Below are 17,100 nucleotides of genomic sequence, written 5' to 3'. Positions count from 1 at the left end.
AGACCCCCACTGTGAGGACTGCACCTGCCACTTCCAGACCCATATCCCCCTCCTCCTCCTCCAAAGCTTCCTCCTCCAACAGACCCATAGCCTCCCCCTCCAGAGGTGGATCCTCCACTGCCAGAGCTGGAGCCCCCAACACCAGAGCTTCCTCCTCCAACAGACCCATAGCCTCCACTCTCAGACCCGTAGCCTCCTCCTCCTCCAAAGCCAGAAACACCACCACTTGAGCTTCCTCCTCCACCTCCAGAGGACGACCCCCTCCTTCCAGAGCTGCTGCTACCGCTGGAGCTCAGACCCCCACTGTGAGGACTGCACCTGCCACTTCCAGACCCATATCCCCCTCCTCCTCCAGAGCTTCCTCCTCCAACAGACCCAAAGCCTCCCCCTCCAGAGGTGGATCCTCCACTGCCAGAGCTGGAGCCCCCAACACCAGAGCTTCCTCCTCCAACAGACCCATAGCCTCCCCCTCCAGAGGTGGATCCTCCACTGCCAGAGGTGGAGCCCCCAACGCCAGAGCTTCCTCCTCCAACAGACCCATAGCCTCCACTCTCAGACCCGTAGCCTCCTCCTCCTCCAAAGCCAGAAACACCACCACTTGAGCTTCCTCCTCCACCTCCAGAGGGCGACCCCCTCCTTCCAGAGCTGCTACTACCGCTGGAGCTCAGACCCCCACTGTGAGGACTGCACCTGCCACTTCCAGACCCATATCCCCCTCCTCCTCCTCCAAAGCTTCCTCCTCCAACAGACCCATAGCCTCCCCCTCCAGAGGGGGATCCTCCACTGCCAGAGCTGGAGCCCCCAACACCAGAGCTTCCTCCTCCAACAGACCCATAGCCTCCACTCTCAGACCCGTAGCCTCCTCCTCCTCCAAAGCCAGAAACACCACCACTTGAGCTTCCTCCTCCACCTCCAGAGGACGACCCCCTCCTTCCAGAGCTGCTGCTACCGCTGGAGCTCAGACCCCCACTGTAAGGACTGCACCTGCCACTTCCAGACCCATATCCCCCTCCTCCTCCTCCAAAGCTTCCTCCTCCAACAGACCCATAGCCTCCCCCTCCAGAGGTGGATCCTCCACTGCCAGAGCTGGAGCCCCCAACACCAGAGCTTCCTCCTCCAACAGACCCAAAGCCTCCCCCTCCAGAGGTGGATCCTCCACTGCCAGAGCTGGAGCCCCCAACACCAGAGCTTCCTCCTCCAACAGACCCATAGCCTCCCCCTCCAGAGGTGGATCCTCCACTGCCAGAGCTGGAGCCCCCAACACCAGAGCTTCCTCCTCCAACAGACCCATAGCCTCCCCCTCCAGAGGTGGACCCTCCACTGCCAGAGGTGGAGCCCCCAACACCAGAGCTTCCTCCTCCAACAGACCCAAAGCCTCCCCCTCCAGAGGTGGATCCTCCACTGCCAGAGCTGGAGCCCCCAACACCAGAGCTTCCTCCTCCAACAGACCCATAGCCTCCACTCTCAGACCCGTAGCCTCCTCCTCCTCCAAAGCCAGAAACACCACCACTTGAGCTTCCTCCTCCACCTCCAGAGGACGACCCCCTCCTTCCAGAGCTGCTGCTACCGCTGGAGCTCAGACCCCCACTGTGAGGACTGCACCTGCCACTTCCAGACCCATATCCCCCTCCTCCTCCTCCAAAGCTTCCTCCTCCAACAGACCCATAGCCTCCCCCTCCAGAGGTGGATCCTCCACTGCCAGAGCTGGAGCCCCCAACACCAGAGCTTCCTCCTCCAACAGACCCATAGCCTCCACTCTCAGACCCGTAGCCTCCTCCTCCTCCAAAGCCAGAAACACCACCACTTGAGCTTCCTCCTCCACCTCCAGAGGACGACCCCCTCCTTCCAGAGCTGCTGCTACCGCTGGAGCTCAGACCCCCACTGTGAGGACTGCACCTGCCACTTCCAGACCCATATCCCCCTCCTCCTCCTCCAGAGCTTCCTCCTCCAACAGACCCATAGCCTCCCCCTCCAGAGGTGGATCCTCCACTGCCAGAGCTGGAGCCCCCAACACCAGAGCTTCCTCCTCCAACAGACCCATAGCCTCCCCCTCCAGAGGTGGATCCTCCACTGCCAGAGCTGGAGCCCCCAACACCAGAGCTTCCTCCTCCAACAGACCCATAGCCTCCACTCTCAGACCCGTAGCCTCCTCCTCCTCCAAAGCCAGAAACACCACCACTTGAGCTTCCTCCTCCACCTCCAGAGGACGACCCCCTCCTTCCAGAGCTGCTGCTACCGCTGGAGCTCAGACCCCCACTGTAAGGACTGCACCTGCCACTTCCAGACCCATATCCCCCTCCTCCTCCAGAGCTTCCTCCTCCTACAGACCCAAAGCCTCCCCCTCCAGAGGTGGATCCTCCACTGCCAGAGCTGGAGCCCCCAACACCAGAGCTTCCTCCTCCAACAGACCCATAGCCTCCCCCTCCAGAGGTGGATCCTCCACTGCCAGAGCTGGAGCCCCCTACACCAGAGCTTCCTCCTCCAACAGACCCATAGCCTCCACTCTCAGACCCGTAGCCTCCTCCTCCTCCAAAGCCAGAAACACCACCACTTGAGCTTCCTCCTCCACCTCCAGAGGGCGACCCCCTCCTTCCAGAGCTGCTACTACCGCTGGAGCTCAGACCCCCACTGTGAGGACTGCACCTGCCACTTCCAGACCCATATCCCCCTCCTCCTCCTCCAAAGCTTCCTCCTCCAACAGACCCATAGCCTCCCCCTCCAGAGGTGGATCCTCCACTGCCAGAGCTGGAGCCCCCAACACCAGAGCTTCCTCCTCCAACAGACCCATAGCCTCCCCCTCCAGAGGTGGATCCTCCACTGCCAGAGCTGGAGCCCCCAACACCAGAGCTTCCTCCTCCAACAGACCCATAGCCTCCACTCTCAGACCCGTAGCCTCCTCCTCCTCCAAAGCCAGAAACACCACTTGAGCTTCCTCCTCCACCTCCAGAGGACGACCCCCTCCTTCCAGAGCTGCTGCTACCGCTGGAGCTCAGACCCCCACTGTGAGGACTGCACCTGCCACTTCCAGACCCATATCCCCCTCCTCCTCCTCCAGAGCTTCCTCCTCCAACAGACCCATAGCCTCCCCCTCCAGAGGTGGATCCTCCACTGCCAGAGCTGGAGCCCCCACCACCAGAGCTTCCTCCTCCAACAGACCCAAAGCCTCCCCCTCCAGAGGTGGATCCTCCACTGCCAGAGCTGGAGCCCCCACCACCAGAGCTTCCTCCTCCAACAGACCCATAGCCTCCCCCTCCAGAGGTGGATCCTCCACTGCCAGAGCTGGAGCCCCCAACACCAGAGCTTCCTCCTCCAACAGACCCATAGCCTCCACTCTCAGACCCGTAGCCTCCTCCTCCTCCAAAGCCAGAAACACCACCACTTGAGCTTCCTCCTCCACCTCCAGAGGACGACCCCCTCCTTCCAGAGCTGCTGCTACCGCTGGAGCTCAGACCCCCACTGTGAGGACTGCACCTGCCACTTCCAGACCCATATCCCCCTCCTCCTCCTCCAAAGCTTCCTCCTCCAACAGACCCATAGCCTCCCCCTCCAGAGGTGGATCCTCCACTGCCAGAGCTGGAGCCCCCAACACCAGAGCTTCCTCCTCCAACAGACCCAAAGCCTCCCCCTCCAGAGGTGGATCCTCCACTGCCAGAGCTGGAGCCCCCAACACCAGAGCTTCCTCCTCCAACAGACCCATAGCCTCCCCCTCCAGAGGTGGATCCTCCACTGCCAGAGCTGGAGCCCCCAACACCAGAGCTTCCTCCTCCAACAGACCCATAGCCTCCCCCTCCAGAGGTGGATCCTCCACTGCCAGAGCTGGAGCCCCCAACACCAGAGCTTCCTCCTCCAACAGACCCATAGCCTCCACTCTCAGACCCGTAGCCTCCTCCTCCTCCAAAGCCAGAAACACCACCACTTGAGCTTCCTCCTCCACCTCCAGAGGACGACCCCCTCCTTCCAGAGCTGCTGCTACCGCTGGAGCTCAGACCCCCACTGTGAGGACTGCACCTGCCACTTCCAGACCCATATCCCCCTCCTCCTCCTCCAAAGCTTCCTCCTCCAACAGACCCATAGCCTCCCCCTCCAGAGGTGGATCCTCCACTGCCAGAGCTGGAGCCCCCAACACCAGAGCTTCCTCCTCCAACAGACCCATAGCCTCCACTCTCAGACCCGTAGCCTCCTCCTCCTCCAAAGCCAGAAACACCACCACTTGAGCTTCCTCCTCCACCTCCAGAGGACGACCCCCTCCTTCCAGAGCTGCTGCTACCGCTGGAGCTCAGACCCCCACTGTGAGGACTGCACCTGCCACTTCCAGACCCATATCCCCCTCCTCCTCCAGAGCTTCCTCCTCCAACAGACCCAAAGCCTCCCCCTCCAGAGGTGGATCCTCCACTGCCAGAGCTGGAGCCCCCAACACCAGAGCTTCCTCCTCCAACAGACCCATAGCCTCCCCCTCCAGAGGTGGATCCTCCACTGCCAGAGGTGGAGCCCCCAACGCCAGAGCTTCCTCCTCCAACAGACCCATAGCCTCCACTCTCAGACCCGTAGCCTCCTCCTCCTCCAAAGCCAGAAACACCACCACTTGAGCTTCCTCCTCCACCTCCAGAGGGCGACCCCCTCCTTCCAGAGCTGCTACTACCGCTGGAGCTCAGACCCCCACTGTGAGGACTGCACCTGCCACTTCCAGACCCATATCCCCCTCCTCCTCCTCCAAAGCTTCCTCCTCCAACAGACCCATAGCCTCCCCCTCCAGAGGGGGATCCTCCACTGCCAGAGCTGGAGCCCCCAACACCAGAGCTTCCTCCTCCAACAGACCCATAGCCTCCACTCTCAGACCCGTAGCCTCCTCCTCCTCCAAAGCCAGAAACACCACCACTTGAGCTTCCTCCTCCACCTCCAGAGGACGACCCCCTCCTTCCAGAGCTGCTGCTACCGCTGGAGCTCAGACCCCCACTGTAAGGACTGCACCTGCCACTTCCAGACCCATATCCCCCTCCTCCTCCTCCAAAGCTTCCTCCTCCAACAGACCCATAGCCTCCCCCTCCAGAGGTGGATCCTCCACTGCCAGAGCTGGAGCCCCCAACACCAGAGCTTCCTCCTCCAACAGACCCAAAGCCTCCCCCTCCAGAGGTGGATCCTCCACTGCCAGAGCTGGAGCCCCCAACACCAGAGCTTCCTCCTCCAACAGACCCATAGCCTCCCCCTCCAGAGGTGGATCCTCCACTGCCAGAGCTGGAGCCCCCAACACCAGAGCTTCCTCCTCCAACAGACCCATAGCCTCCCCCTCCAGAGGTGGACCCTCCACTGCCAGAGGTGGAGCCCCCAACACCAGAGCTTCCTCCTCCAACAGACCCAAAGCCTCCCCCTCCAGAGGTGGATCCTCCACTGCCAGAGCTGGAGCCCCCAACACCAGAGCTTCCTCCTCCAACAGACCCATAGCCTCCACTCTCAGACCCGTAGCCTCCTCCTCCTCCAAAGCCAGAAACACCACCACTTGAGCTTCCTCCTCCACCTCCAGAGGACGACCCCCTCCTTCCAGAGCTGCTGCTACCGCTGGAGCTCAGACCCCCACTGTGAGGACTGCACCTGCCACTTCCAGACCCATATCCCCCTCCTCCTCCTCCAAAGCTTCCTCCTCCAACAGACCCATAGCCTCCCCCTCCAGAGGTGGATCCTCCACTGCCAGAGCTGGAGCCCCCAACACCAGAGCTTCCTCCTCCAACAGACCCATAGCCTCCACTCTCAGACCCGTAGCCTCCTCCTCCTCCAAAGCCAGAAACACCACCACTTGAGCTTCCTCCTCCACCTCCAGAGGACGACCCCCTCCTTCCAGAGCTGCTGCTACCGCTGGAGCTCAGACCCCCACTGTGAGGACTGCACCTGCCACTTCCAGACCCATATCCCCCTCCTCCTCCTCCAGAGCTTCCTCCTCCAACAGACCCATAGCCTCCCCCTCCAGAGGTGGATCCTCCACTGCCAGAGCTGGAGCCCCCAACACCAGAGCTTCCTCCTCCAACAGACCCATAGCCTCCCCCTCCAGAGGTGGATCCTCCACTGCCAGAGCTGGAGCCCCCAACACCAGAGCTTCCTCCTCCAACAGACCCATAGCCTCCACTCTCAGACCCGTAGCCTCCTCCTCCTCCAAAGCCAGAAACACCACCACTTGAGCTTCCTCCTCCACCTCCAGAGGACGACCCCCTCCTTCCAGAGCTGCTGCTACCGCTGGAGCTCAGACCCCCACTGTAAGGACTGCACCTGCCACTTCCAGACCCATATCCCCCTCCTCCTCCAGAGCTTCCTCCTCCTACAGACCCAAAGCCTCCCCCTCCAGAGGTGGATCCTCCACTGCCAGAGCTGGAGCCCCCAACACCAGAGCTTCCTCCTCCAACAGACCCATAGCCTCCCCCTCCAGAGGTGGATCCTCCACTGCCAGAGCTGGAGCCCCCTACACCAGAGCTTCCTCCTCCAACAGACCCATAGCCTCCACTCTCAGACCCGTAGCCTCCTCCTCCTCCAAAGCCAGAAACACCACCACTTGAGCTTCCTCCTCCACCTCCAGAGGGCGACCCCCTCCTTCCAGAGCTGCTACTACCGCTGGAGCTCAGACCCCCACTGTGAGGACTGCACCTGCCACTTCCAGACCCATATCCCCCTCCTCCTCCTCCAAAGCTTCCTCCTCCAACAGACCCATAGCCTCCCCCTCCAGAGGTGGATCCTCCACTGCCAGAGCTGGAGCCCCCAACACCAGAGCTTCCTCCTCCAACAGACCCATAGCCTCCCCCTCCAGAGGTGGATCCTCCACTGCCAGAGCTGGAGCCCCCAACACCAGAGCTTCCTCCTCCAACAGACCCATAGCCTCCACTCTCAGACCCGTAGCCTCCTCCTCCTCCAAAGCCAGAAACACCACTTGAGCTTCCTCCTCCACCTCCAGAGGACGACCCCCTCCTTCCAGAGCTGCTGCTACCGCTGGAGCTCAGACCCCCACTGTGAGGACTGCACCTGCCACTTCCAGACCCATATCCCCCTCCTCCTCCTCCAGAGCTTCCTCCTCCAACAGACCCATAGCCTCCCCCTCCAGAGGTGGATCCTCCACTGCCAGAGCTGGAGCCCCCACCACCAGAGCTTCCTCCTCCAACAGACCCAAAGCCTCCCCCTCCAGAGGTGGATCCTCCACTGCCAGAGCTGGAGCCCCCACCACCAGAGCTTCCTCCTCCAACAGACCCATAGCCTCCCCCTCCAGAGGTGGATCCTCCACTGCCAGAGGTGGAGCCCCCAACACCAGAGCTTCCTCCTCCAACAGACCCATAGCCTCCACTCTCAGACCCGTAGCCTCCTCCTCCTCCAAAGCCAGAAACACCACCACTTGAGCTTCCTCCTCCACCTCCAGAGGACGACCCCCTCCTTCCAGAGCTGCTGCTACCGCTGGAGCTCAGACCCCCACTGTGAGGACTGCACCTGCCACTTCCAGACCCATATCCCCCTCCTCCTCCTCCAAAGCTTCCTCCTCCAACAGACCCATAGCCTCCCCCTCCAGAGGTGGATCCTCCACTGCCAGAGGTGGAGCCCCCACCACCAGAGCTTCCTCCTCCAACAGACCCATAGCCTCCCCCTCCAGAGGTGGATCCTCCACTGCCAGAGCTGGAGCCCCCAACACCAGAGCTTCCTCCTCCAACAGACCCAAAGCCTCCACTCTCAGACCCGTAGCCTCCTCCTCCTCCAAAGCCAGAAACACCACCACTTGAGCTTCCTCCTCCTCCTCCAGAGGACGACCCCCTCCTTCCAGAGCTGCTGCTACCGCTGGAGCTCAGACCCCCACTGTAAGGACTGCACCTGCCACTTCCAGACCCATATCCCCCTCCTCCTCCTCCAAAGCTTCCTCCTCCAACAGACCCATAGCCTCCCCCTCCAGAGGTGGATCCTCCACTGCCAGAGCTGGAGCCCCCAACACCAGAGCTTCCTCCTCCAACAGACCCAAAGCCTCCCCCTCCAGAGGTGGATCCTCCACTGCCAGAGCTGGAGCCCCCACCACCAGAGCTTCCTCCTCCAACAGACCCAAAGCCTCCCCCTCCAGAGGGAGATCCTCCACTGCCAGAGCTGGAGCCCCCAACACCAGAGCTTCCTCCTCCAACAGACCCAAAGCCTCCACTCTCAGACCCGTAGCCTCCTCCTCCTCCAAAGCCAGAAACACCACCACTTGAGCTTCCTCCTCCACCTCCAGAGGACGACCCCCTCCTTCCAGAGCTGCTGCTACCGCTGGAGCTCAGACCCCCACTGTAAGGACTGCACCTGCCACTTCCAGACCCATATCCCCCTCCTTCTCCTCCAAAGCTTCCTCCTCCAACAGACCCATAGCCTCCCCCTCCAGAGGTGGATCCTCCACTGCCAGAGCTGGAGCCCCCACCACCAGAGCTTCCTCCTCCAACAGACCCATAGCCTCCCCCTCCAGAGGTGGATCCTCCACTGCCAGAGCTGGAGCCCCCAACACCAGAGCTTCCTCCTCCAACAGACCCATAGCCTCCCCCTCCAGAGGTGGATCCTCCACTGCCAGAGCTGGAGCCCCCAACACCAGAGCTTCCTCCTCCAACAGACCCATAGCCTCCACTCTCAGACCCGTAGCCTCCTCCTCCTCCAAAGCCAGAAACACCACCACTTGTGCTTCCTCCTCCACCTCCAGAGGACGACCCCCTCCTTCCAGAGCTGCTGCTACCGCTGGAGCTCAGACCCCCACTGTGAGGACTGCACCTGCCACTTCCAGACCCATATCCCCCTCCTCCTCCTCCAAAACTTCCTCCTCCAACAGATCCATAGCCTCCACTCTCAGACCCGTAGCCTCCTCCTCCTCCAAAGCCAGAACCACCACCACTTGAGCTTCCTCCTCCACCTCCAGAGGACGACCCCCTCCTTCCAGAGCTGCTGCTACCGCTGGAGCTCAGACCCCCACTGTGAGGACTGCACCTGCCACTTCCAGACCCATATCCCCCTCCTCCTCCTCCAGAGCTTCCTCCTCCAACAGACCCATAGCCTCCCCCTCCAGAGGTGGATCCTCCACTGCCAGAGCTGGAGCCCCCAACACCAGAGCTTCCTCCTCCAACAGACCCATAGCCTCCACTCTCAGACCCGTAGCCTCCTCCTCCTCCAAAGCCAGAAACACCACCACTTGAGCTTCCTCCTCCACCTCCAGAGGACGACCCCCTCCTTCCAGAGCTGCTGCTACCGCTGGAGCTCAGACCCCCACTGTAAGGACTGCACCTGCCACTTCCAGACCCATATCCCCCTCCTCCTCCTCCAGAACTTCCTCCTCCAACAGACCCATAGCCTCCCCCTCCAGAGGTGGATCCTCCACTGCCAGAGCTGGAGCCCCCACCACCAGAGCTTCCTCCTCCAACAGACCCATAGCCTCCACTCTCAGACCCGTAGCCTCCTCCTCCTCCAAAGCCTCCTCCTCCTCCAAAGCCAGAAACACCACCACTTGAGCTTCCTCCTCCACCTCCAGAGGACGACCCCCTCCTTCCAGAGCTGCTGCTACCGCTGGAGCTCAGACCCCCACTGTGAGGACTACGCCTGCTACTTTCAGCGCCTTGAATTCCTCCTCCATAGCTACATCCACTTCTGGAGCCATATGTACCCCTTACAGAGGCACCTCTGCTGTAAGTCCTTCTAGAGCTGTTTATCCCTTCAGAGCTATATCCTCTTGGAGCATATCCAGTATCTTCAGAATAGTATCCTTGTCTAGATCTTCCTTCTAGGTCACCAGTGGCACTCATAGTGTAGTCAATGGCACCTGCAATGAAAAAGTCACATCTACCTTATTCCTGTGCTGGAAATGATTATAAAAGCAGTTGATATGTATACTTATGTATGGCCATGCTTGTACGTACTCTAGGCGTCACACTGATATCTTTGTAAAGGGTAAGCAAGGAGCTTTGTAAGCATACATACTTAGGAAATGTGTCCTCCTATGTTTGTGTCTTATGGTTTATTAACATATGCTTAACATGATTTACATTTTACACTGTACATGAACACACAGTGCAACCTTTCTTGCCAGGAAGTCACAAGTACTAGTCTATCTCTCTTTTTCCTTGCTTTTCGCTTCCCTGAGTTTCAGGACAAAATTATTTTTGCTTCAGTTGAGACAGGTATAATGTAGAAATATAGAATAAGAGACATGTCTCCCACTCCTACTAAATTTTGAGCTTATTGGCATATTTCAGCCAAATTTGTAAGATCGAGACAAACATATAAATGCATATACACATGTATCTTCACACACATACTCACAGGACAACAACATAGTTTCCTAGGGAAATGAGGCTTAAGTTAAAAACTCACGTGGTGTTATGCACCACAGACAACAAAATGATAGTAGTGCTCTTAAAGCAAACCGTAATCTTGAGATACTTACAGATTCTTGTTGGTGAGCCTTGCTGTATCCTGTAGAGGAAAGGTGGAATTGAGATAGTGCACCCAGTAAACCTAAAAGTCAGTTTAGGCTCTGTCAATAGCCCAACGAAAGAGCTCACCTCTTCCAGTCAGCAGTTCATTTTAGAGATCTAAGTGATGGATTTTAAGATGGGACCAATTACTGTGCAGGTGCTTCTATCCAGGATGAATAGTTTGTACTTACCTTGTCTCCTCCTCCTCAAGTAGTGACCTGCACATGGCAATTTCAACATCCAGGGCCAATTTCACATTCAGGAGCTCCTGGTAGTCATGAAGAAGGCGAGCTAGCTCATCTTTGGCCTGCTGCAAGGCATGCTCCAAGTCCTGAAGCTTTTCCTGGCCATCTTTGATGGCAGAATTCCCACGCTGGTCAGCATCCTTAATTGCTTCTTGGAGGCTGGTATTCTGCATGGGGCACAAATAGAACATGTTCTTATCTCTTCAACAGGACTGGGATTTTCAAACCTTCCTGTGAGTCTTTGGAAACTAAAAGACTTGTCTCAATGATAGCTCTCAAAAGATATAGCATTAGCTCTGGGTAAATTAGCCCAAATTAAATCCCAGCATAGATATCCAAAATCAAAACTTGTTTCACTTCAAAGCAGAACAAAATCTAGAGATGATGTCTTCAAAGGGCAGGCTACATTATTCTGCACTGACTCTCCAGGTAAACATCCTTGGAATGCATGACAAGAATAATTTAGTCCTGTTAGGAAAGCCTCAGCTTTACCTTTTTCCTTACAATTTCAATTTCTGGCCGTAGTCTTTGGATGTGCCTGGTCAGTTCCTGGATTTCCTGATAAGTGTTTCTCAGCTGCTCACGGTGATTTACCCACATGTTCTGAAGGTCCTGGTACTGGTGTACAGAGAGAAGAGAATAGGCACCTTGGTTTCTTGTCCACTGAGCCCCAATCCAAACAGACTTTCCTCCCTCTCTTGTTGCTGTCTACTGACCCTGCCCTGATACATGGCATCCACTTCAGCTTTGCTCCTCCGAGCAATTCCGTCATACTCCCGTCTGATTTCTTCAATGATGCCATCCATGTTCAGTTCTCTGTGGTTGTCCGTGGACAGAATGACATCAATGTTGCCAACTACTGTTTGCAGCTGAGACAACTCCTGCAAGGAAAACAAGATTCTTGATATTAATAGTCCAGGTGAACAGTTCCTGTCCTGTTATGAGGAATGAAATGGGACCCTCTGTCCAGCCAGCCACTGGAACTTCCCTACCTGCATCACCCAGAGCCTAGCATCCTCCAAGTCCTACAGGTCAACCACCAGTTTTAATTTTGGAGCGTCTCTTCCAAACTCCAGGCCACATGAGCCTCCTTTTTTTCACTCACAGATACAAAAAAGCACTTCACTAGTTCAAAGGCCAAGGAAGATCTACTCTACATGTTAAGTCCTGTTCCAGGGGAATTTTCTAGGAACTTCAAAAAGGTACGTGTCCTGTATGACCTGAGGGAAAGTTTTAAATCTGAGAAGCATACTCACTGCCTCATGTAAGCATCTGAGAAACTCAAGCTCCTGCTTCAGTATTTCCACCCGCACATCAAACTCTGTTTTTCCCATGTAGGTACTGTCCAGTTCCTGTGAAAAGAACCACAGGCATATTTATATTTCTTTAGTGGCAAGCTCTCCACTGAAGTGCAATTCTACTAAATTTGGTACATTTCTTTAAGGCCTTCATTCCTGGAGTCAAATAATGCCCCACAAATCTCAATTTTAATTTTAAAAGCAGCAAGAGTAGAAGGGAAGTTTTTAACTTCTGGAACTGAAAAGAATGATTTGGAAATAAAGCAAAATAGTTGTGGCAACAGATGTGTTCCCGGAGAAAACACAAAATGTACAAACATGGATTTCTGATATTACTTTTTTTCTGATAAAAAGTTACCTGAATTTTCTATTTTCCTACCTAAATCATCTCTAAAGGCCTATAAATGTTATCCTGTTTATACACAAATATATGCGTATGTACACACACACACAAATACATATAGCTGCATATTAGTCCCCTAATATGGATTTCTCACTCAAATGGCACTCGAGTGAATGGAGAAAGACTAGCACCTCCTAGATATTCATCTTACAAGGGACCAAGTCAGTCTCTAGAGGAAATGGTTTCTCTCCGTTCTTGCAGTAAAAAGACTTAGGTTTTAGATGACTTCCGTTAGAGGAGATGAAGTTAAGCAAAGATGCTGCTTTTGAAAACCTCAGCCACAATCCAATTATTGTTTTATCTCTGGGGTTTTGATTTAGCTCAGTGCCTTGGATTACTTCACCTTTTTGAGCTCCACAAACTCCTCCTCTTTACACATGTGCTTGTTGATTTCATCCTCGAATCTGTTGCAACAGAGAAAAGAAATGGGTAACTCACTGCCTATCATAATTTTTCAGTCAAGTGGATCAGAAACCAAAGAGAACGAACCAAACACTGACTGCACCAAGTTTTCATTTAAATGCAATTTCTGCCAGCTGCAAAAGCAGCTGCAAAACCTCTGGAAAAACATATACCAAATTAGCAGACAAAACCTGGTAGATCTAGATGAGGTCTAAAGTTCTCATAATCTGAACTAAACTTCTCGCGTTCCAGGGCTGTAGACGTATCACATCTTTTGGGGGGCAGTTAAGCTAGAACAAGAAGTGACTCTTCTCAGCTTGACCCCATTGCTCAGGTTTGTCCCTCCTCTCCTCCACTGCACAGGTTTACCACAATTCCTATTTGTCAGTGAAGCAGCAGTAAGGAATTCTGGGTCATTCACTGGCAGGGGGAAGAAGGGCACGAGGAAGGGCAAGAGGCAAAAAGAGTCAAATAGATCTACAGGGTTTTTCATTTTCCTCTCACTGTGCAGGGTTCTACCCTCATCAAAACTCCTGCTTTAGTCTTCCAGATTCCAAGTAAAGGCCCATAATGAATCTACTACAGGACTGCACTAAGATGGCTACAAAACTCTTGAAGGTAAGAAGATAAGCTATGGCACCTCAGAGCATGATTAAGACAAGACTTCCAGACTTAATAAACAGATTAATAATAATGATAAAAATAATAGCATTAACAGCAACATTAATGTTTTCATACCACCAGTCTAGACTGGTGAGGCCAAAGGAGTCAAGGCCTTGTTTGTTACCACCAAGGCAACACATTCTTTTAGGAATGTGGAAGCATTAGGCACATGCAGTCATGAAGCTCTCTGATGGGAGAGACTCCCCGTCCTGCCCTTCTACCACGTGACTGTCACCAATTACTTCTACTACTATGGTTGAATTGTTCAAAGGAACATGAAGGACTGAGGCACCTAGCTCCATGTCACTTCCAATGGGATTTGGATACCAAATATACTTCATTGCATTGGAAAATTCCAGCTCTACAATTTGCCTTTTTCCAGACTTGTGATTATTCACCTCTTCTTATAATCTTCAACAAGCCGAAGCATATTGTATGCTTCTGGATCCAGCTGCTCCTTTTGGTTCTGGAGAGTTTCTAACTGCCTCTGCAGGTTGCTGATGTAAGACCGGAATAAAGAGGCGATACTTCTGCTTTCCTCTGGCTGGGTACATTGTTGCTGCAGAAGTTCCCATTTGGTCATTAGAGCCTGGTTCTGTCGCTCAAGGCACTGAACCTGCAAGCCAAAACAGAAGAGCATCTCTACCACCATAAAGCACTGGGGGAGGCACTGACAGCAGCATTAGTCCTTATTAAAAATAGCAAAACCAACACTAATTAATATTTCCACTACAGTAACATGTAGAAGTTTAGTAAAGCTGGCACCGACTGTAAAAACTGTGATACCAACACATGAGATAGCTTAGGTAAATAGGGGGAATGTCAAATCTGTTGCCTAAGGGTGTGATTTACCGCTGCTTCTCAAAGTCCATCTTCACTCAAATCTTTGCTGGCTTTTGATCTCTTAAACACATAATATTTTGGGAGGATGCTTAGGGTAGGGGGAAATTTCAGCTGTTTCTGCAGTTCTTTACACATCAAAACACATGAGAAGAGCTAGCCTCTTAGGAGAACACACAGGATCACTCTTCTTCTAGATATATCTTGTCTTAGAGAAGAAGGTTAGAAAGGCCTGCAACACTCAGAGTTGGCATTTTTGGAAAACCAGAAGGATAGCATCTCTTTAGAGGGGATGCTGAACAGGCTGTTAACCTGGCAGCTGACATTCAGAATGTTTCCAAAAAAAAAAAAAAGTCAAACACACTCATATTTTTCAGGATTAAGTATGCTTAAGCCTTCTGGGTGTAACCAACATCTTTCCTATAAGGTAATACAAGCAGCCCTTAAGTCTCCATTCATAACAAATAATCCAGCTTCCACCCTGTGCGGAGATGCACATCACCACCCAAAGGCACATGCAAGGTCTGTGTGGGTGGAAGTGTTTTGATGGGTGTTTTGTTCCTATGTCTGTGAGTAGAAAGGACTGAGAAGATAACACTAGGCACAAAGATGAAAGAGTTTTAGTGTAAACCAAGGAAAGAGGTAAAGAAGAAAGATTTGGAGGCCATTGGCAGCAGGAGGAGGCTAGCAACTCCAAGCAAAGAAATGACTTGTCATTTTGTGGTTCAAAGAAAGGCAACAATTTGCTTTGCTTCAGAAAAAAGAAACAGGAACACATCAGTGGTGTCTGCTACCCATTTCTCCTCCTAGCACAAACAATTCTCAGGCCCTGGAATATTGCTAGCCATGCAGATTTCCTCAAGAGGGAAGTAGATTAATACATCAGTGACACCCCAGTAGTTCATTATCGTCCTTCTACAAAAGGAGACTGAAAGATACTTATCTCAGGGCTAAACATAAGTGATTCATGCAGCAGAGTTTACAACAAGCTATTAAGAACTTTGTGTTGGCCTAACAGAATCCAGCCATCGCTGTGATTTTGGAGGAGAGGATGCAAAGGGATCAGATGTGTTAATGCCACATTTGTCCCCACACCTTTCCCAAGCAGAAGAGTACCCCTGCTAATTCCCCCTCCTGCATAAGAAGTAAAGAGAACAGGGACTCACCTTATCAATGAAGGATGCAAATTTGTTGTTGAGAGTCTTAATCTGCTCTTTCTCATCCGACCGTGCTCTCTGGAACTCAGGGTCAATTTGTACATGTACTGGCCTCAGCAGGCTGGTATTAACATGGACCTCCTCAGAGCCTTGACTAACACTAGCCTGCCCCAAACTCTGTCCAGCCCCTTGCTCACCAAAGGCGCTTCTATCAAGGCTGCCTCCAAGCGCCTCCCTGCCTAAACCTCCTCCATACATGCTATGAAGCCCTGCTTCGCCAGCTTGAAAAGCTCCCACAGGGCATCCTCTTCTGCCAAAACCCCCACCAAGATGTCTCCTGCTGCCAAATCCCAGGCACCTTTCATATCCTCCTCCTTCTCCTCTGTAGCTTCCACAGATTGGAATGCTCCTAAACCCACCAAGGTTATGCAGACTCCTGCTGCCATAACCATACCCATAACCACCGTATCTTTCTTCTCCTCTGTTGCCTTCACAATAGCTTATGGCAGATGACCTTCGCCCGCTACCCAGTGTGCCACAGCGAGCAGAAGAACCGAAATCCCCATCCCAAAATCTGAAGAACTGGTAGTTCATAGCTTCGCTTTCAGCGTTAGAGGAGGCAAGAGAGCAGATGGTAGAGGTTGTAAAACAGGAGGAGAAATGAGAGCGAAGGAACCTCGACTCCTCTGCTGGGGGAGATGGAAGTTCTCCTTTATACCTCATGGAGGAGTTGGTCTCCATTCCATGGTAATCAACAGGTTTGTTAATTTTGTTATTGGGTTTGGTTCATCAGGCAGCAATTAATGGCTGTTTGAACAGACAACGGAGTAAACACCAATGGAGGAATTGTGAAATTCTCCAAATCCTGCTTGACTCACAAGCTTTGCTCAGATGAGATTTCCTTATCTAGTTAGCCTGCCCTCCATCATTAATTACAGTTTGCACAGTTATCAATGTACAATACCATGGTTTATTCTCTCTTGTTTTTCCTCACCTCTTTTGGCACTTCATTTTATGAGATGCAAGGCCTTGGTATAGCCCTCAGAGCATGAGGAGAGGGAAGAGGGCTCGACTTCCTTCACCACAGTACACACTATGCATCAAGTATATGATACTGTGTACTAAGTATAGAGTTGGTCTCCAAACTTTTCTACCAGATTCTTCCGCTGCACATCCGTCTGACCTATCCTTCCATCCCCTCCCCGTCTCTGTGCAGGACTCCACCTTTCTACTCTGAGCACACTTTGGTGTGGCAAACGGCCGTGAACATGCTAAAACACGTTTGGGAGAGAAGTTGTGCTACAGACAATGCCACTAGGAGACTTCAGCTTTGACCAATACCTCAAGACGACCGAGATGTGATACACTGTCACCAAAAGCACCACTGGAAACAATTTCCAAATGGCAAGCACTTCCCCTTTGTCTCTTACACAGCACGAGGATGAGCTGGGCTTCACCTGAAGGGGATGCACTTCCTTCCAAAGGCTCTGGATAAAGCCACATTGCAAACACTTCAGCTACATAGCAGTTGTGTGGTCAAGGCTTTGCTGGAAAGTGCTTTGTATATCCTGGAAATGAAAGATTTGTAGAGAGGTAACAGCTGTTCTTAGACCAGCTGATTTACCTAGAAGTGGATGCTCAGCAACCAGTTGAAGG

The 17,100-nt window shown here is 53.5% G+C and overlaps 1 protein-coding gene across 1 annotated transcript; it reads right to left on the bottom strand.

Annotated features, from left to right (window-relative positions):
* Nucleotides 1–10,623: 10,623 nt before the first annotated feature.
* Nucleotides 10,624–16,185, bottom strand: LOC104152547 (keratin, type II cytoskeletal 1-like). The gene is made up of 7 exons (XM_009687940.2): nucleotides 15,454–16,185; nucleotides 13,846–14,063; nucleotides 12,726–12,786; nucleotides 11,938–12,033; nucleotides 11,398–11,562; nucleotides 11,174–11,299; nucleotides 10,624–10,848 (listed from the first exon to the last, which is right to left on the bottom strand). The coding sequence occupies exons 1-7, from the start codon at nucleotides 16,183–16,185 to the stop codon at nucleotides 10,624–10,626; spliced, it is 1,623 nt and encodes a 540-aa protein (XP_009686235.2).
* Nucleotides 16,186–17,100: the final 915 nt, after the last annotated feature.

Source organism: Struthio camelus, chromosome 28 (assembly GCF_040807025.1).
Source record: "Struthio camelus isolate bStrCam1 chromosome 28, bStrCam1.hap1, whole genome shotgun sequence".
Lineage (NCBI taxonomy): Eukaryota > Metazoa > Chordata > Aves > Struthioniformes > Struthionidae > Struthio > Struthio camelus.
Note: the sequence above shows the minus strand (reverse complement) of the source record. Positions and strands in the feature narration are given on the sequence as shown.